The 21,569-nt window shown below is 42.1% G+C and overlaps 1 protein-coding gene across 4 annotated transcripts; it reads left to right on the forward strand.

The window, feature by feature from the left end:
* The first annotated feature begins 3,280 nt into the window (after positions 1 to 3,280).
* accs (1-aminocyclopropane-1-carboxylate synthase homolog (Arabidopsis)(non-functional)) lies at positions 3,281 to 20,584 on the forward strand. Of its 4 annotated transcripts, none has more exons than XM_061677594.1 (16): positions 3,281 to 3,554; positions 3,659 to 4,341; positions 5,597 to 6,333; positions 6,428 to 6,487; positions 6,599 to 6,669; positions 6,745 to 6,814; positions 7,400 to 7,466; positions 10,301 to 10,398; positions 10,832 to 10,909; positions 11,049 to 11,149; positions 14,272 to 14,361; positions 14,470 to 14,515; positions 14,668 to 14,809; positions 15,711 to 15,853; positions 16,008 to 16,161; positions 16,883 to 20,584. In XM_061677594.1, the coding sequence occupies exons 2-16, from the start codon at positions 3,699 to 3,701 to the stop codon at positions 17,296 to 17,298; spliced, it is 2,916 nt and encodes a 971-aa protein (XP_061533578.1). In that variant the 5' UTR covers positions 3,281 to 3,554; positions 3,659 to 3,698; the 3' UTR covers positions 17,299 to 20,584. The 4 variants fall into 4 exon arrangements, with proteins under 4 accessions (XP_061533578.1, XP_061533577.1, XP_061533581.1 ...); XM_061677593.1 differs by having other exon boundaries at positions 3,281 to 3,521; XM_061677597.1 differs by having other exon boundaries at positions 3,281 to 3,521; positions 3,659 to 4,125.
* Positions 20,585 to 21,569: the final 985 nt, after the last annotated feature.

The following is a 21,569-nucleotide window of genomic DNA, read 5'->3' on the forward strand; positions in this document are numbered from 1 at the left end:
TTTGATATTCTCCCCGGATGAGGAGACTCTCATCATTCATGTCCGCTCTGTGTTGGAGCAGTTACAGCAGAATGAACTATACGTCAAGGCTGAGAAATGTGAGTACCACAAGGCGTCCGTTTCTTTTCTGGGGTTCGTGCTGGCTCCAGGTGAAATAAAAATGGACCCTTGCAAAGTTGATGCCATGACTAATTGGCCCACTCCCACATCACGCAAAGACGTACAAAGGTTCTTAGGGTTCGCTAATTTCTACAGAAAGTTCATTAGAAACTTCAGTTCGATAGCCTCGCCTTTGCATGACCTTACCTCGCCACGCAGACCTTTTGTATGGAACCCGCTTTGTCAGGCAGCTTTTCAGAAACTTAAATCGAGCTTTACCTCCGCTCCCATCCTCACTTTGCCAGAGCTCAAACAGCAGTTTGTGGTAGAAGTCGATGCGTCTGATGCCGGTATAGGAGCAGTGCTCTCCCAGAAATGTCTCAAGGATGGTAAATTACATCCTTGTGCTTATCTCTCCAAAAAAATGACCCCAGCCGAGAGAAACGATGGCATTGGTGACTGTGAACTGGTGGCAGTCAAGGTGGCTTTGGTGGAGTGGAGGCACTGGCTAGAGGGGGCACATACTCCGTTTTTAGTATGGACAAATCACAATAACCTGGAATATCTTAAATCTGATAAGAGATTAAATGCGAGGCAGGCTTGATGGGCTCTGTTTTTTTTTTTTTTCAATTTCATGTTATCCTACCGACCTGGTTCTAAAAATGGTAAGCCAGATGCTTTATCGTGCATTTTCTGCACAGAGAATTCTTTGTCTGACCCTAAAACCTTTTTGCCCAAGTCATGTGTCTTTTCCGCTTTTGTTGGGGACATTGAGACTGCGGTAAAGGAGGCTCTGAAGAACACTCTTAGACCTGAAAATTGCCCTGAAAACAGGCTTTATGTGGTTCCGACCTTAAGGGGAAGAGTCATCCACTGGGCCCACACTAACCGGGCTGTATGTCACCCAGGCATTGCCAAGACTCAATCTGTGGTCGAACAGCGCTTTTGGTGGCCCAATGTTAGAAGGGATGTCACCAATTATGTCAATGCTTACCAGGTATGTGCTGCCAACAAGTCCTCTCGTAAACATCCTTCTGGAGAGTTGCGACCCCTGCCAATACCACAACGTCCTGGGTCAGACATCTCCGTGGACTTTGTAATGGGATTACCGGCCACGAAAGGAAATACCACCATTCTCACAGTCGTGGACAGGTTCTCTAAAATGGCACACTTCATTGCACTCCCGAAACTCCCCTCAGCTAAAGACACTGCAGAGTTAATAATACACCAGGTTTTCAAGTTCCATGGTTTCCCTAAGAATGTGGTATCCAATAGGGGTCCCCAATTCATTTCGCAATTTTGGAAGGGGTTTGGTAATCTCATAGGTGCTACAGTCAGTCTATCTGGGTTTCACCCTGAAACTAACGGCCAAACCGAGAGACTGAACCAGGACCTGGAGACTGTGCTCCGATGTTTTGCTTCACGGGAGCCACGATCCTGGTTTCAGAAACTGGTTTGGGTCGAATTCCCTCCCCTCTGCATCCACTGGTCTATCGCCTTTTCACGTTGTGCATGGTTACCAACCATCTCTATTTCCTGCCACAGCCCCAGAGTCCACAGTTCCAGCAACATTGACCTTGGTGAGACACTGCAGGAGACCTGGGAGCGAGCCCGCCAGATGTTGCTGCGCCAGGGACGGTCCTACAAAACCGCTGCTGACCTTCGGAGGACACCGGCCCCGAGCTACAAAGTGGGTCAGCGAGTTTGGCTCTCCACCAAGCATATTCCACTCCGGGTGGAATCCCGGAAGCTCGCTCCCAGGTTTGTTGGGCCCTTCCCCATCACAAAGATCATCAACCCTGTCACCGTGAAGCTTAAGCTCCCAAGGTCGATGCGGGTCCACCCTGCTTTTCACGTCAGCCTGCTCAAGCCAGCCCGGGTGTCGTTGTCGTGGTTTCAATATATAGTGGACTGGGAGGGCTACGGGCCTGACGAACAGTCATGGGTGCATTTATCGTGGATGACTCGCTCATTCGGGACTTCCACATTGCGCATCCAGGGGCTCCGAGGCTGGCCCCTGGCTTCACCACCTGTGCCTCGTTCAGCCTAATTACACCTCGCATTTAACCTTGTGTCTCATTCTTTCTCATCGCCAGTTCGTTGTACCTTGTCGTCGCGTTCCAGCATTCCTTGTTTCCACGTCAAAGACTCACAGTAAGACTAGACCCTGTTCCGATTATTGACCTCGCCTTTTTGCCTCATGTTTTTGGATACTGTTGCCTTTTTTGGATTGCCTGCCTGTGTACCGGCCTCTGCCCGTATATGAAACCTTTTTTGAAACTGTCCATTTGTTTTGGAGTCGTGCATTTTTGGGTCCTATCCTCTGTTCCGCTCATGACAGTTTTCTGGCTTCTGATTTCAAAACAAGTTATCCATCAATTTGTAGTGAATGTGTAATAATATGAGGCCATCATATATTTATATGGGTTCACAGATGTAATGGCCCTCCGAGAGAAACCATAACTACAATGTGGCCCTTGACAAAAATTAGTTTGACACCTTAGAGTGACTGTCATGGGGTGAGATCTTTGAATGAAAGGCACAGCAATGTGTTGAAAAAAACACATTGCAACAAAAGCTCTCCTTTAAAACTTAAATTTGATACAATAAACAATATCTGCAGTTTAAGTACAACTAAACGGCCTGTCACAGTGTTGACATTAAATTAAATTGTCCTTCAAATTACCCAAATCATTTAATCTATGTTCAAAATAAACCCCCCCCCCCGAAAAAAACAAAAAAACAAAAAAAAAAACTTTTGGTTCACATGTGTGCATTACAGACAGCAAATTTCATGTCAATCGCAGGCTGATGAGGGACAGATTGTTCATGAAATATAATCTTATCGACACTATTCATAGAGCATCATTATATCACACCTCATGTGACGTTTGAAGAACACAATTTATATATATATATATATATATATATATATATATATCACTCGGAATGATGTATATTGCATTTACAATTTTAAAAAAAATAACGTGAGTGATTTAAAAAAAAAAAAAAAGGCTCTCATTTCCATTGCAGCGTGACAGCCTCATCTCGTGGATTTATATTTAAATTACACTTGAATTAAATCACTCACTGTGGTAGAGGGCGCTATAATAACACAGGACCGCCATTTTCCCGATCTCACTTTAACGCGCATTCGTTTGTATCGCCGTTCTCTATTTGCACGGGACTGTTGTGCCGGCATAGCCTAGCGCGCATGTGCAGTTGACCCGGATGTAGTTTCGTATTCGGTGCAGAGTACACATATTACAAAGTAAACACAATGTAAAAACAATGATTACGGAGTTAAAGCCGTTCCAAATCTCCCTCGCGTGCCATGTAACGACTCGTATTAGTATGTGGACGTCTCGCCTCAGGAGAATTGGGCAAACATGTTCTTCGAAAACGTGCAATTTGGGTCTACGGTGAGAGAAAGCAAGTGGCTGGTTGCACGAAACGTACTTAATTTTTGGTTGTAAAATAAGACCCAACTCGTGATCAACTTATGTGATCTGCGTTTTGATGTGATGATAATGTTGAGCCTGGTGATTCTTCTCCACAGCGTTACAGATAACGTCGAGTAACCTCCAGCCAGAGGAAGGATGGACCCTCGGGGCAGGAGGCACGAGCGGGGCAGCAACTGGACCGATCAAGAGATCGTGGAGCTTCTCCAGCTGTGGTCCGACGAGTCCATCCAGATAGAACTGGAGAGCTCATTGCGCAACCAGCGTGTGTTTGACCGCATCGCGCTCCTTCTGCGCGAAAAGGGCATCTACCGCACAGGCGACCAGTGCAGGGAGAAGATCAAAAAGATGAAACTGGAGTACCGTCGCATTAAGGACAACCACAAGCTGAGATCTTGGAAATTTTACGACGTGATGGATCGGGTCATAGCCAACCGACCGGCTATCACATACTCCAGTATGGGTGGAACAGTTGTTGCACAGCACGTTTTTCACAGCCCAGGTGGATGTGACTCGTTCTTGCAGGGGAACTCCTCACTAGGTTCCTTTGGTCCAGCTTCTTCGGGTGGGTTTCTGTTTGGTCAGCCCCCTAAAACCGGAGACCCACTGGATGTAAAATGTGAGGCTGTTGAGGAAAGTCTGTTGAACACGGATGTTGCACAACCAGATATGTATTACAGATCAGGAGATGAACAGGAAACTGATGGACAATCTTTACTGGGAACAGAGGACACACTGGGTCAAGGAGACAATTCTGCTCATTCAAGAATTTCACCTTCAGGTTGATTATAAAATTTAATTTTTACAATAAAGATTGGATCACAACTGAACATTAGAGCCACTTTCAAAATCTACTGAAATAAAATACAACATTCTGCATGTCCTGTACAAAGATAATGCTTTGTTTTGGATGAAGCTGTCAGAATGATATTGTCGTTTGCAACATTTACAACTTTACTACTTAATGTGAGGACTTTATTGGATATTTTGGTGGGTTGGAGACAAAATGTCACATACAGTAACAACCATAATCATTCTTAAATAATAACACACTTTTTGTAAAGGTGGAATTTTCTACTGCGATTGTACCCCGCCTCTTGCCCGAAGATAGCTGGAATAAGCTCCAGCACTCTCCTGACCCTTGTGTGGATAAGCGGCTCAGAAAATGGATGGATGGAATTTTCTGCATATTGGAAAATAACATTTTGTTAGAGCCCATGTCAGAATCATCATCACATTTCTCCCCCTTACAGTGCCCCATGTGAGAATGTTCAAGCGGTCATAATGTTTTGGCCATCACTGCATGCTAGGCTGTGACTAATACTGACATGACTGTGAGCAGGCGGCGTATTGGTGTAGCGTTGTTTAGCAAATGCTATGATAGTCAGACAATGTTGTGATAACACTTTTGAAGGGAAGTAACGCAAATATCTCAACCAGTACCTCGATTTCCGATACCGCTTGTCCTCAGGTTCACAGCCAGGTGAACTGGGGCATGTACCAGCTGACTTTGGACGAGAGGCAGGGCACACCCTGGACTGATCACCAGCCCATTGCAAGCTAGACAAACAACCATTAATACACCCATTCACACCTATGGGAAATTTAGAGGCTTCAATAAATCTAACATGCATGTTTTGGGAAAGTGGGAGGAAGCTGCAGTACCCAGAGAAAACCAATGTAAAGGCAAGAAGGACATGCAAACGCCACTAATGCTGGACCTGAGATTCAAAGCTCAGAACTATGAGGGAGAAGTGCTAACCACCATGCTGCCCTCAGCCATTGTTTTGTTATGTTCTTTGATTGAGTTTCCTCCGATTGGTTGTCATCCAGTCCAGGGTGTACGTCGCCTCGCCCTCAAAGTGAGCAAAAATAGGCGAAAGCCCAATACATACAAGCATCATAGAAAATCAATGGCTGAGTTTCCGTCTGCTAAGAAATAGAAATGCTCTCACACACAGTATTAGTATTAGTATTTTGTATAGAAGCATGTCGTGGAGGAATCATCTCATGTCATGTTTTTCTCATCTCCGCAGGTTTAACTGACCTGAACATTGCTGCGTCTGCTTCCCAGTCAGACAATGTTCCTGTGCCACATGACCCATCTAAGGAGGGCCTCCGTCCCCTGGCTGCGGTAAGACAGAGGAGGCGTCGTAGGGCAGGCAAAACCGCGTGTGGCCACGGAAGTGGCAAATGTGGAAGCCAGGGGCCCCTCGACAAAGCTCTCGCCAGCTTCCTCATGTGGCAGCGATGCGCAGAAGATCGCCTCCTCTCCCTGGAGGAGGCACGGCTAGAGAAAGAGTTGCAAGCTGATGAACGGCGACAGCAGCAAGAAGAGAGGAGAGTGGAACAGGAGCGCCAGCATGAGCTGCGCCTGTTCAGCATGCTTACTGGGGCATTAACCGCAGTCAGACAGGTTGCTGTGACCACAGGATCAGCACCCAGTAACACTCCTGTCTCCCTGGTAGATCATCAGTCAACTTTACTGACAACATCAACTGCCTCCTCAGTGCCATCCTCATCTCAGCCACATGCTCAGCTTCCCCCTGCGCACACCGTTTCCACTAAGGGGACAATAAAGTCGGGGCTGCCCCCATCAGTCAAGGCCTGCACACCATCTGAGAGTGCTCTGGCAACTGTGAGAGGTGCAAAGTCTACTGAGCCCAGCGTGTACCTGTCCAGCCGTGGTAACAGTATTCGACAGCATCAAGCCATCCTCCAGGAAGGCTTTGCTCAGTATGCAGCGAACAGATATGACGTGGACAACCCTAATGTGAGTCTATTTTTCCAGTGTCAGTCACATTTACAGTAGCAGCTAACTGTAATGACTTTTGTGTTTATAAAATCCTGTTTGCCTGTGCATTCAGGGTGTCATCAACATGGGCACAAGCGAGAACAAGCTCTGCTATGATCTTCTTCATAAAAGGGTAATACGTGCCGAGTTGTTGTTTTATCCACTTCATTAAATTTGTCAGATGAAAAAAATACAATACAATAAAATCCAGTGCAGTACAATGTCACATTACTTCCCACTGCAGTTGACCCAATCTGACATGCTACATGTTGACCCAGCACTGTTGCAATATGGTGACTGGCGGGGACATGCATTGTAAGTGATTTGCCTTTATTTAGAATTAAAAAAGAAAGATCTCCAAGTAATTATATTTCAATCTTGTTCTTTTAGCCTGAGAGAAGTGGTTGCCAAGTTTCTAACTCACTACTGCCGTTCTCCAAAGTCATTGAAAGCTGACAATGTGAGTAGAATTATTCAATAACATATACTGTTTTGTGATGCATACAACCTCACTGCACTGTTGAGGGGTGTGTCTTAAAAACATAAAATCTATAATATGATGGCCCTTTTATGAGAAACATGAATACTAGCAATATCACAACAATTACTGATCGTGGAAAAATCGGAATTGACCTGCAATGTGAACATAGCCTAAGTTTGATGTTGATTGACATACACTAAACCGTATGCCCTATTGGCTGTTTCTTGGCTGTTGAATTTAGTAAATGAGCAGTATTGATGGAGACTTAAAACTAGTGAATGTGACCCACAATTAATGAGGAATTTGATATTGCTGTAATTTTAACAAGAGGAATCACGCCCCACTGGCTTTGCAGGCTTTAGGCAATTCTCCAACTAATTTAAAATTTAAAAAACCCAAGGGTACTTTCATTTTTATACAGCTGACGTTGCCAATTTGGTATATTTGGCCAAATTCTATCACTGTGCAGATTCTTAAGTTCTTGATTTATTTATGCACCCCCCCGCCGTACCAACCAGGATATTTTCAGCTCTGAAATAACAGTTAATTTGTGTATTTATTCAGATTGTGGTGATGAATGGATGTAGTGCCCTTTTCTCGTGCATTTCAGCAGTCATTTGTGACCCAAAAGGTGCGTACATACAATACGTTGCTTGTTTTTGTTTTGAAATAAATGTTCTACTGTATAAGTGAAAGTGGAAGATGTACTAAAATATTTTGGAAGGAGTGAGTTTGAAAGGATTGAGTGTGTTACAAGCATAGAATTTGTGTCAGCACATGACTGGTCACACTAGTGTTTGTCATTGGATTGCTCTTTAAAATGATCATTGGAATAACTTGACCATAAAACTACCAGTTTTAAAATCATTTTGGTATTAAAAACTGACATGTAATAACATTTTATTGCCTTTCTGTTGGCTCACCACTTACGGTGCCACCAGAAAGTGTTCACACCCCTTCACATTTTGATGTGACAGACCTATTCTAAAGCTAATTTGAGTGGAGTTTTATTTAACAAAAAAAAATCTACATAAAATATCGCATAATGCCAAAGCAAAAACACACTTGGTACGGAAAGTTTTCAGACCCCCTTAAATCTTTCACTATTTGCTATATTGCAGGGATTTGTTAAAATAATTTAAGTTAAATTTTTCCTCATTATTGTATACACAGCACTCCATATTGAGAGAAAAAAAATTTAATTGTTGAAATTTTTGCTGATTTATTAAAAAAGAAACACTGAAATGTCACACAGCCATAAGTAATTCAGACACTTTGCTGTGACACTCATATTTAACTCGGGTGCTGTCCATTTCTTCTGATCATCCTTGAGATGCTTCTACACCTTCATTGGAGTCCAGCTGTGTTTGATTATACTGATTGGACTTGATTAGGAAAGCCACACACCTGTCTATAGAAGACCTTACAGCTCACATTGCATGTCAGATCAAATGAAAATCATGAGGTCAAAGGAACTGCCTGAAGAGCTCAGAGACAAAATTGTGGCAAGGCACAGATCTGGCCAAAGTTACAAAAAAATTTCTGCTGCACTTAAGGTTCCTAAGAGCACAGTGGCCTCGATAATCCTGAAATGGAAGACTTTTGGGACGATCAGAACCCTTCCCACAGCAGGCCGTCCAGCCAAACTGAGCAGTTGAGGGAGAAGAGCCTGGGTGAGAGAGGTAATAAAGAACCCAAAGGTCACTGTGGCTGACCTCCAGAGATGCAGTCGGGAGATGGGAGAAAGTTCTAAAAAGTCAACCATCACTGCAGCCCTCCACCAGTCGGGGCTTTATGGCAGAGTGGCCCGACAGACGCCTCTCCACAGTGCAAGATACAGATAGATAGAGGGTAAGATGACAGCTATTAAATATAGAGAAATTCTTCAAGACAACTTGGTCCAGAGTGCTCTGGAACTCAGACTTGGGCGTCAATTCACCTTCCAACACGACAATGACCCAAAGCACACAGCCAAGATAACAAAGGGGTGGCTTCAGGAGCAGCCTGTGAATGTCCTTGAGTGGCCCAGCCAGACCGCGGACCCGAACCCAATCGAACATCCCTGGAAAGACCTAAAAAATGCTGTCCACCGACACTGCCCATCCAACCTGACTGACCTTGAGGAGATCCGCAGAGAGGAATGGGAGAGAATCCCCCAAAACAGGTGTGCCGATAATGATTTAACCCAACATTGTGCCTCCTTACTTTGATAAATTATTAGGGGTGTCCCGATCCCGTCTTTGAGATTGGAAATTGGTCTGATGTCAGCAAAAAAGCAAGGGTAGGATCGAATCGGACTGGATCTAAAATCTCCGATTTTACCACTCTTATATGAGCAGTCCATTCCATTCCGCTCCAGTACTTCTGAAAGAAGACTGCATGCAGAACCCACGTGATCACAACAACAGGTTGCCAAGGTGCTAACATAGTAGCAAGGAGTAAGAGTGAATGTTGCTTTTTTAAAGTCGTTTATTGACACACTAGTTTAAGTTCACTGTCAAACTAAACAGATATAACAAAATAATTACTCATATTGAATGGTCAAATAAATCGCAGACTTACTTTCCTTCTGCATTTCAGTTCACAAAAAGCGGTAGCTCAAAGCTAACACACAATGTATGAAAAACTCAGTTGACGAGCTAACGGAAATTAGCATCAAACGCGTGGCACTTATACAGTGGGGACTTATTTTCCACCATAATTTGCTAATAAATTCTTTGGATGAAAATTACAGGCCTCTTTTTAAGTGGGAGAACTAAATACTTTTTTGCCCCACTGTATCTCTCAAAATAATGAATAGTGGTACACAAACACTGTACAAACACATACAAACAGGCAATATAACAATACTGTCCGGCAGGTATTCTTCAAACTCTGTGAAAAACGAGTTACACTAACAATATTTGAGCGTGACCTCTACTTTCTTTGTTGCTGCAAGTGTGTATCTCATTGCGTGCTCCACACTGCCCCTCAGAGGTCAAGACGTGCACTGCAGTTACTTTATGTAACCCATTGGTTAATAATAAATGGGCCAGTTTTTTTCATACCTACTGTTGCTGATTTCTGTTCTCTGTGTGAGTAATATTACTTGAGCAAGCCTTTCCTTACATTCCATACTCCAAAATAGATAAATTATGTATGATTATTGCGGAAATCAGATTGGACCGATATAGGTATGGGCCAAAACTCAAGGCTGCAATATTGGTATCAGATCGGAAGTGAAAAAGTTGGAATAGGACATCCCTATAAATTATTCTGTATTATTCTTATTTCACGAACGCAATATTAATCAGAGTACCGTGCTTTGACTAGTGATGGCACATACAATGAATTCTTGCTTTAAAAATAGTGAGGTTTAGTTCCCCTTTAAGTACTATACATATTTGATTTCCTTAGAGAATATGTTTCCACATCCACGTGAATTGCATTTTCTATCCATTTTTTTTTGTCTTTTTTTTTTTGTAGATGCCATTCTCATTCCTAGCCCTTTCTATGGTGTTATTGCTGAGGACCTGCAGTTGTACAGTGATGTCAAGTTGTTTCATGCCCCTCTTGACTGTGAGGTAAAAAGTAACGTACATCTTGGATTCATTATGTGGTTCAAACAGTAACCTATAAACAGGAGATATGCAGTGGACCCCTGGGTATTCGCGGTTCAGCATTTGCAAATTCACCTATTTGCAGATTATTTTGTCCCGATACACCACTTATTTATTTATTTATGTTTTACTCAATCCCAAATTTATTTGGATTTTATTTTTAAGATTATTTTTTATTGCAATTATAAGAAGTGTCAATTATTTGCAGATTTTCACTATTCATGGTCGGGCTCGGTCCCTATCACCTGCGAATAGCTGTGGTCCCCTGTACTGCCTTGCTGATTATATACATTCAGCAACATGTTGTACTTTAGCCTAAGGTGCAACAGTTAATGTTATGTAGCAGGCTTTCTGTTGGCTTCTAGACCTGCCTTCTTATTTTGAAAAACATTTCTAGGATAGTAACAAAGATGGTCGACCTTTTCACCTCACCGTGAGCAAACTGGAAGAAGCTATACAAAGGGCTAAGCAAGAGGTAATCCATGCATGTGTTTGCTTCACCATCAACATTTTGAAAAAGTGCATACCCATCTACAGCTAATTATGGAAACAGTCAAAAAAAAAATCCGACCAGATCGTGTTTCATTGATGAATAACTGTTGCTATTCGAATAGGGGGCGAACATTCGGGCTATTATACTGATGAACCCCCACAATCCTCTTGCTGAGATCTACAGCCCAAAGGAGATGCTTTCCTTCTTGGAGTTTGCCAAAAGGTGTGTTTTACCCCTCAGATAACGTGTGCTGTGGTAAAACATAACATGACATCCAGTGCATATAAAAAGTCTACACCCCCTGCTCAAAATCCCTGCTTTTGTGATAGGAAAAATAAAACCAAGATAAATCATTTCAAACTTTCCCCCCCCCCCCACCGTTAATGTGACCTATGACCTGTACAAGTAAAAAGGATTGTTTTCTTATCTTTTTGAGAGGGGAAGTAAAAATAAACAACTGTGGTTGCACAAGTTTGCACACCTGCTTGTAACTGGGATATGGCTTTTAGAATTAACCAGTCACATTCAATGTTAAATGGGAGTCAGCACAAGCCTGTCAGTAATTCATAGTACTGGTAACATCATGCTCTAGGACTGTTTTTCTTCAGCTGGAACTGGGGGCATTAGGCAAGGGTGAGGGAATTATGGACTGTTTGAAATAGTAGTCACTGTTAGCGCAAATCATTCATGCTTCTACAAGAAAGCAAAAAAAACAAAAAGTCAATAAAAGCCTCCGAGAGCACCTGAAACTTTGTGGGGTAAATCAGAGGCTCTTGAAATGGCGGCAGGTGTGAGCTGACGCCTAATATGTATTTTAATGTGATTGGTTAATTCTGAACACAGCCACATCAGAATTATACAAGGGTGTGCACACTTGTGCAACCACATTATTTCAGTCATGAATTTTACTTCACCTCCCAAAAGGATTAGGTTTTTTTTGGACACGTTATAGTCCACATTAATGATGAAAATGTTTTTTTAAATGATTTTTGTTGGTCTCGTGGTTTATATCACAAAGACCTGGCATTTGAAAAAGAGTGTGTAGACTATTTATATCCACTGTAACTGTGGTGAGTGTTTAACACATCCGCCTCACATTTCTGAGGTTGGGATTTTGAATCCAAGCCCTGGCCTTATGTTTGCATCTTGTCCCAGTGCTTGTGTGGGTTTCCTCCAGGCACTTCGGATTTCTCGCACATTCCCAAAACATACTTAGTTCTTAGGTTAATTGAAGACTCTAAATTATCCTTAGGCATTAATGTGACTGTGAATGGTTGTTTGTCGATATGTGCTCAGCGATTGGCTGGGGACAGGTCCAGGTGTACCCCACCTCTTGCCCAGAGTCAGTTGGGATAGTCTGCAGCTCACCTGTGAGCCTAATTACAGTAATCAGTTTAGAAAATGGATGGATGGATGATTAAATGGATGCATGGAAGTTAACATGACATTACATACATTATATATAATCCCCCTGATCTGCAGTCCTGCAGTTTGCTAAAACACTGCAACAGTTCTTGACATTTTCGGTTGAGAGTCTCTGTCTCATGAGAAGTGAGAAGTGTTCTTTATGGTGTTTTAACAGCCTTCTTAAGAATCAGCATATTGTGAAGTGCAGCAATGTGATCGGGAAGGCCCTAAATTGTTTGTCGTTTTGTAAATGGTCTTGCCAGCAAAACAGCCACTGCAGACTGTTGCAGTTAATCAGCTGTTCTAACCATACGGTTCCCTCCAAAAGTATTGGAACGGCAAGGTACATTCCTTTGTTTTTGTTGTATACTGAAGACATTTGGTTTTCAGATCCAAAGATTATTCAGGCTTTTACTTCATGGTATTTACATCTAGATGTGGTAAACAACTCAGGACAGAGCGCCTTTTGTTTGAACCCACCCACTTTTCAAGTGATCAAAAGTATTGGAACATGTGACTGATGTGTGTTTCTAGTTGCTCGGATGTTGCCTTTTAGATTGATTGCTTAAACATTAGATAGTGCTTGTTTTTGGCTTTGGGTTTCACCTGTGAAAACGGCATTTGCTGTTAAGCTAACATGAAGACAAGAGAGCTGTCTATGGGAGAAAAGCAAACCATTTTGAAGCTAAGAGAAGAGGGAAAATCGATCAGGGCTATTGCACAAACATTGGGCATAGCCAATACAACAATTAAGGAATGTCCAGAAAAAGAAAGAAACTACTGGTGTACTGAGCAACAGACATGGAATAGGTCAGCCAAGAGTATCAACAGCAGTTGATGACACAAACATTGTGAGAGCTGTGAAGAAACACCCATAGACAACAGTCAATGACATCACTGCCAACCTCCACAAGGCAGAGGTGAAGGTATCAAAATCCACTGTTCGAAGAAGACTTGGAGAGAAGAAATATACAGGCCATACCACAAGATGCAAACCACTCATCAACAAAAAGAATTGGAAGGCTAAATTGGATTTTGCAAAGTACAGAGTTGAGCCACAAAAGTCTTAGAACAAAGTTTTATGAACTGATGAGACCAAGATTAACCTCTACCAAAATGATGGAAAGGCCAAAGTATGGAGAAAGAAAGCATGGTGGAGGTAATGTCATGGCTTGGGCTTGCATGGCTGCTTCTGGAACGGGCTCACTAGTCTTATTGATGATGTGACTCATGATGGTGGTGGCAGAATGAATTCTGAAGTCTACAAAACCACTTTGTCTGGCAATTTACAGAAAACTGCATGCAAACTAATCGGGAGAACCTTCATCATGTAACAAGACAATGACCCAAAACACACTGCCAACAAATCAAAGGACTTAATCGGGGGAAAAAAAGTGGAAAATCCTACACTGGCCAAGTCAGTCACCGGATCTTAACCCAATAGAGCATGAATTTTACCTCCTCAAGAGGAGACTGAAGGGAGAACCCCCCAGAAACAAATGAATTGAAAGAGGCTGCAGTAAAGGCCTGGAAAAGCCTATCAAATGAAGAAAGGAACGGTTAATTTAATAATGTCTGTTCCAATACCTTTGCTCACTTGAAAAGTGGGTGGCTTAAAAAAAAGGTGCTCTGTCCCAAGTTGTTTAACACATCTAGATGTAAATGCCATGAAATAAAAGATGGAATTATCTACTTTTGTCTCATAATCCTCTTTTGATCTAAAACCCAAATGTCTTCAGTATACAACAAAAACAAAGGAATTGAACTTGCCCTACCAATACTTTTGGAGGGGACGGTATATCACAGTGCTTTTATACTGTATTTATACTTTATGATGTATTTACTGTATGTCATATTTTCTTTGTTGTAAAACATTTGTCAACCTTGTTGCACTATATACAGAATGTTGTGCTAAATATATCTGTCTCTTGCTTTAGAAATGAGCTCCATGCCATCGTAGATGAAGTTTACATGCTGACAGTGTTTGATGAGTCAGTAACATTTCATAGTGTCCTCAGTCTGGATAGGTACGGTGTTGACCTATCCTCTTTTATAAATACTATTGTACACCCTTTATCATGATAATTATGGCTGCAGATCACCTCTTAACTGCTAATGATGTGCTCTTATTTCAGCTTGCCTGACCCACAGAGGACACATATAATGTGGGGGCTGAGCAAGGTACGTGCTGTGCTGCACCAAATTATGTGTAAGACTTTTTCTTTTTTTTTTTCCCCATGACTCCTGACAGAACTGTAAATTCACTGCTTTTCCTCGCATAAGGTTTGCTGTCTGTGCTGTTTCGGTTGTTGACTTCATCTTGCCCTTCCCAGGACTTTGCAATGGCTGGAAACAGATTAGGCACCCTGTATACCGAGAACCGAGACCTTGTGGACGCTTTGGCCCAATTGGGCTCATTCCATGGTATCTCAGGGACAACTCAGCACCAGGTTGCACAACTTCTTCAGGACCGAGGTATTTTTCAATGCCTTGTGGAAAACATGCTATTGGAGTTTTAACCTAAATGCTACTGCCTTCATCAGCAGATTATTCTTTATAGCGTGAAACGTGGCAATTTTGTCTGACTCGAGACATCTTGAGAAAATCTTACTGTTTTGCTTTTTTAAATGCTTGTATAACAAGTGGCACATTTAATTGTTCAGCCAAGTTCTTGAGTTTGGGGATGAAAGCATGTCATAGAAATGCATTGAACTGTTGTCTTTTCTAAACGTTTTTTCAGGAAAGCATGAACACATTTCTGTAATGTTGCTTAAATGGGTAACTCCCACATAAATATGTGAATAACTCAAATTATATTTTGATATTGCGAACTAGACTGAAACGTATCTTACAAAGCACCAATTATGAGAATAGAAGTTGTGTGCTTGACTCAAACTTATTTTACATGGCACCAATTATAAGAAATAATATGCATTTACATTTTGAATAAATTTGCTTAAGCCTTTTTGCCGACACAGCATCTGAGTGTAAGCTTGATAGACGGCAAGGGTGTTTCTGCTCACCAATCAAGTCTGTCATGGACAAGTAGATGTCAATGCATTTGAAATCTTTATGTGAGCGCTTCTTGGATTCAAATAAATTCACACTAATACAGTGGGAAACAGCCTTTCCCAAACTAAAGAGTCACTTTATCGGGTCGCGCGTTCTTTGTAAAGTTTGGTAAGCTTAGCTGTAGAAGATCAACTTGCATAATTGAGGTCAAAATGTATACTTCAGCTTTAACGTGTGTCTCTCATTTCTGAGAAACAGCCTTGTGCCTTTCTGCTTGTGCTGCACATCATACTGCACAAATATTTGTAACAGAGTGTACACTACTGCTGTGAGGCTAATGACGCTTCACACTGTCATGTTGTAGAGTGGATAAGCAAAGAGTTTTTGCCTGAGAATAGACGCAGATTGAAAGCTGCTCACCGCTACCTGACAGATGAGTTGCAGACAATGGACATTCACTACCTGGACAGGCCTGCTGCTTTGTATGTGTGGGCTGACTTCAGGAAGGTAACTTGACCAAGGTCACATTGTGATGCTGGGGTTTATAATCAAATGCTAATTTGTGCAGAGGTACTGGTAATTGAAGTGCAAGGGAAAGTCATTGTAATTAAAATCATTTTATTCACTAGGTCTGATGTCACTTCCTTGTCTGTTTTGCTAGTTTCTCAGACCCCCATCATTTGAGGAGGAGTTGTGTATGTGGCGGTGCTTCCTCAAACACAAAGTGGTATTGAGCTGTGGGCAAGCCTTCTCCTGCTCTACACCTGGCTGGTTTCGCATCGTATTTGCCAACCAGCAGCACCACCTTCAACTTGGTCTGTCGTTACCTATACAGTAGTAATATTTAGCACAGTCCATTGTGTATATGACAATGTCCACAAAATAACAAATGTTTTTATTTTAGTACAGTGAGCCCCTGCTATTTGAGGGCTTAGGGGCCAAGCCCTCCCATGAATAGTAAACAGAAAGTAATTGACACCCTCCCAACATGGGTTATAATTGTTTATAGATGCCACAAGATGGCAGCAAAGCACTACTTTTGTCTCAATAGCTGCTCATCTCACTTCGGCATGACATCAAGATGCCACCAGATGGCGGTTAAGCAATACTTTTGTTGCATTGGCCTATTCAGTGAATAACGAAGGATAGGTTAAAAAAATAAAAATCCACGACGATGAGAATTCGCAAATGGCGTATCAAGATTGTTCTAAATTATCAGTTCTTAGCATTGCAGTGTAGCGAACAATGCAACATTACATTAATACAAGGGTATCAATTATATTAGGTATGCATTTACAAAATACACATTTTTCTGTTTTTAGCCAGTCGGATCACGCACCATTTACTGCCAAGTGTATTTGCACTGTGCACATTTCAGTGTATATGTTGGGTTCTACTGCTGAAGAGATTTCCTATTTGTTTACTGAAAAAAATATAAGAGAAGCTGCCCGAGCACTCAACCTTTAGTGAACTACAAAATAAATGACTGAATAGCTTTTATATAACTTGCTTTCATTCTGCTTTTATTTGTTTTAGGACTGAAAAGAATTAGAGAGGCCTTAAAAGAAATCAAAGAAAGCAGTGCCAACAGGGATTCCTACATTGTCAAAGACGCCAGTGAAGAGAGGAGACCAGGGAAAGAGTACAGTGCACCTTCAGACAATGCCACAATTGAAAATTCAACATCACCCCCCCAAAGCAAGTCAGCAGACCAGCTGAAGGAGAAGGCGTGTTCTGTTCCTGACACAAGCGCGCTGGGCCCCGATGAGTTTGTGTTGCTGGACTGCCAAGCCTCTCAGCCTGCAGAGACCCTTGACTCTCTGATTGGTACGTTCAAGCAACAAATCCGCTCCTCTGATTGGCTGGAAAAAAACACGCCAGAGCAATCTGCAGGGGAGGACCCAGAGATTCTTGATGTGTTTAAAGTCCTGTTGCAACGAGCCAGAAAGTAAGTTATGGATAAACAGGTGAAGATGTGACTGCCAAATTAGAGCGTGTAGCCCTTAAGAATCCCTCGTCACTTTATCTACATGGCAAAAAAGATGCACCCGACAGGAGGCGGTTGATTTTTGACAGTCCTTTTTTGGAAAGTTCCCGCTGAGAAAAGGACAAGAAGAACAGGGAAGCTTTGAGACCAGACTTTATATCTGCAATGATGCCTTATAGTTTAGTGTTGATGGGAGACGGGTTTCGCATTTTTTAATTCATCCATATTCATGATATATGTGTGCTAAATTAAATGCCAAATGTAACTGAATCAAAATTATTTAATTAATTATGTGAATGTTCCTTGTATGCACTTTATTATACATGTTTTACATTATTTAACAATGTATTGATAATCTTTGCAATATAGTTATACAATATATTTTATGTACAAAAGTATTAAAGTGGCACTAAGCAGGCCCAAAAAATTGCATGTAAATTTGACACACCACAGAGAAGAGTCATGTTAACAAACATGCCAAATTTGAATGAATTAAAAAAAATCGCTTAGTGTATAAAATGTTTCAAAACTCAAATAATAAGGGCTACCTCTCAACTCTCAGACGCTGTGGGCGTGTCGAATGGATGCGCCAAAAGGAATCAAACATACTGAGGGGGTGATAGCTTATACAATGTAAAATCACATTAGGAGTATCAATTTACCGACGATACCATGTTGTCTCTGGTGAATGTACACAAAACTATCCATCATAAAATGAGCAATGCAGAGTTGCGTTGATGTTCAGCACGCCATCCATGTGTCTTCAAAAAGTGAATCCATCGCTTTGTTATTCACTAGTATCAAGTTACCCACAGAGTCATGTTGTCTCTGTTGATAGTTTACAAAACTGTCCATCGTAAAATGCGCACTGCATAGTTGCGTTGAGGTTGAGCTCGCCATCTGCGTGTCTTTAAAAAGCCCATCAATCACTTTATTTCCTAATTTTTGGGGAGCTTAAAAAAACGTCACCGAGCTGCTCTATGAATTTAGGTATCCAGTGAAGACGCATTTCTAGACTACAGGCTGGAGTGGTAATTGGGGCTTGTTATGGAAGCTAAGCACAGCTAACACTCAACTGAGCCGCCAAACGAAGCGACGTCACTTTGTCCTTGCAGTGGGGCAAAAAAGTATTTAGGCAGTCACCAATTGTGCAAGTTCTCCCACAAGATGAGAGAGGCCTGTAATTTTCATCACCTATGGGAGACAAAATGAGAAAAAGAAAATCCAGGAAATCACATTGTCTGATTTTTAAAGAAATTATTAGCAAATTAAAATCACATTGTCGTATTTTTAAATAAATTATTGGCAAATTATGGTGGAAAATCAGTATTTCATCACTGACAAACAAGCAAGATTTCTGGCTCTCACAAACCTGTAACTTCATCTGTAAGAGGCTCCTTTGCCCTCCACTTGTTACCTGTCTTAATGGCACGTGTTTGAACTCATCAGTATAATAGACACCTGTCCACAACCTCAGTCACACTCCAAACTCCACTATGGCCAAGACCAAAGAGCTGTCAAAGGACACCCGAAACAAAATTGTCGACCTGCACCAGGCTGGGAAGACTGAATCTGCAATAAGTATGCAGCTTGGTGTGAATAAGTCAACTGTGGGAGCAATTATTAGAAAATAGAAGACATACAAAACCACTCATAAGCTCCCTCGATTTGGGGCTCCACCAAAAGCTCACCCCGTGAGTGAATGACCTGCAGAGAGCTGGGACCAAAGTAACAAAGGCTACCATCAGTAACACACTACACTGCCAGGGACTCAAAGTGCCAGATGTGTCCCCCTGCTTAAACTAGTACATGTCCAGGCCTGTCTGAAGTTTGCTAGAGAGGATTTGGATGATCCAGAAGAGGATTAGGAGAATGTCATATGGTCAGATGAAACCAAAATAGAACTTTTTAGTAAAAACTCAAATTGTCGTGTTTGGAGGAGAAAGAATGCTGAGTTGCATCCAAAGAACACCATACCTTCTGTGAAGCATGGGGGTGGAAACATGCTTTGGGGCTGTTTTTCTGCAAAAGGACCAGGACGACTGATCCGTGTAAAGGAATGAATGAATGGGGCCATCTATCGTGAGATTTTGAGTGAAAACCTCCTTCCATCAGCAAGGGCATTGAAGATGAAACGTGGCTGGGTCTTTCAGCATGACAATGATCCCAAACACACCGCCCGGGCAACGAAGGAGTGGCTTCGTAAGAAGCATTTCATGTCCTGGAGTGGCCTTGCCAGTCTCCAGATGTCAACCCCATAGAAAATCTTTGGAGGCAGTTGAAAGTCTGTGTGGCCAAGCGAGAGCCCCAAAACATCACTGCTCTAGAGGAGATCTGCGTGGAGGAATAGGCTAGAATACCAGCAACAATGTGTGAAAACCTTGTGAAGATTTACATAAAACATTTGACCTCTGTCATTGCCAACAAAGGGTCTATAACAAAGTATTGAGATGAACTTTTGTTATTGACCAAGTACTTATTTTCCACCATAATTTGCTAATAATTTCTTAAGAAATCAGACAATGTGATTTTCTGGATTTTTTCCCCTCATTTTGTCTCTCATAGGTGAGATATACCTCTGATGAAAAGTACAGGCCTCTCTCCTCTTTTTAAGTGGGAGAACTGACTAAATACTTTTTTGCCCCACTGTATATAGTGGGGAAGGGAACTCGCACTAGAAACTATATGCTCCAGACCCGTGACGTCACAGGGATGTGTTTTAGCCCCGCTCACAAAATCAGGAAAATTCAAACAAAGATGCTTAATCTATATCTCAACAATTCAGCACTATATTGTTATGTCTTTGCATATGTTTTCAGTACTTCAAACATATTTAAAATTATTTAGAAACAAAACACGGATATCTGCTTAGATTCCCTTTAAGACACCTGCCATCACCATTCAGGAAGTGAATGGAAGAGAGTAAGGACTTCGCCCCCTTTGCAGTTATAACAGCTTCACTTTTCTGACTGATGTTTGTGTCTATGAAAATATTCATTGACTCATACGGATCACTAATGCAAGGTGAGGGGGCCTGACTGTTTCTGTTGCAGTTCTTCCCAAAACTGCTTGATGAGCTAGAGGCCAGGGCTCTTTGGTTCTTTCACACCAAAGTCATCCAAGCATGAGTAGACATTGCTTTGTGTACTGTGGCACAATAATCCCTGAACAGAAAAAAGACATTCCCCGAACTTTTCATATAATGTTGGAAAACAAAGAATTGTCCAAATATCATTTGAAAAGAAAAAAATGCTGAGGGAAATAATGGGTCTTTCTGTGCTATGATTGATCAATTAAAAGACAGAAGTCTCCCAATACTCTTCTCCATGTTATTGATATTGTATTTTCTCATCTTCCACCAATCCATCCATTTTCTTCTGCTTATCCTGGATATGGTCGCGGGGGCAGCAGCTTAAGCAGGGAAGCCCAGACTTCCTTCCCCCCCCAGCCACTTTGTCCAGCTGTTCTAGGGGGATCCTGAGGTGTTCCCAGGCCAGCTGGGAGTCATAGTCCACGGGGCCTCCTCCCGGTCGGACGTGCCTGGAACATCTCACCAGGGAGGCATTCAGGGCCATCCTAACCAGACGCCCGAGACACCTCAGCGGATGACTGAGCTTCTCACCCTATCTCTAAGGGAGAGCCCGGACATCCCTGCAGAGGAAACTCATTTCGGCCACTTGTAGCTGCGATTTTGTTCTTTCGATTACAACCCACAGCTCGTGACCATAGATGAGGGTAGGAACGTAGATAGTAAATTGAGAGCTTTGCCTATCGACTAAGTTCTTTCTTTGTCATGACAGACAGATGCAGAATACGCATCACTGCCGACATGGCACCAATTCACCTGCCGTTCTCACGGTCCATTCTTCCCTAACTCCTAAACAAGACCCCAAGATACTTGAACTCCCCCCCTTGGGGCTAGATTTGGGAAGTAACGAAGTACTTTGTTACTGTACGTTTTCAACACAAGTATCTGTCTTTCTACTCCTTATATTTAAAAAATGAGCTCATTACTTTTAAAACCTAAAGTTAGCTATGTGACATTAAATGGAGAATGCTGAAATACGGAAGTAAGCGAGTCAAGCGCACTGATGGGAGACATCGTAGATACGACACTCCCCTTTTAGTTAATCTGTCAATCTCGTGCTCCATTCTTCCCTAACTGGTGAACAAGATCCCAGATACTTGAACAACTGCACTTGGGGCCAGAGGTGGGAAGTAAGTAAGCGGTGGGAA

The sequence above is a fragment of the Phycodurus eques genome, chromosome 5 (genome assembly GCF_024500275.1).
Source record: "Phycodurus eques isolate BA_2022a chromosome 5, UOR_Pequ_1.1, whole genome shotgun sequence".
Classification (NCBI taxonomy): Eukaryota; Metazoa; Chordata; class Actinopteri; order Syngnathiformes; family Syngnathidae; genus Phycodurus; species Phycodurus eques.

Bases quoted from the DNA above. Each gene is read 5' to 3' on its own strand.
- accs (XM_061677594.1), top strand. From the start codon at position 3,699: ATGGACCCTCGGGGCAGGAGGCACGAGCGGGGCAGCAACTGGACCGAT. The intron at 6,670-6,744 runs GTAAGTGATTTG...TTGTTCTTTTAG, and splicing joins GACTGGCGGGGACATGCATT to CCTGAGAGAAGTGGTTGCCA. The intron at 11,150-14,271 runs GTGTGTTTTACC...CTCTTGCTTTAG, and splicing joins TTCTTGGAGTTTGCCAAAAG to AAATGAGCTCCATGCCATCG.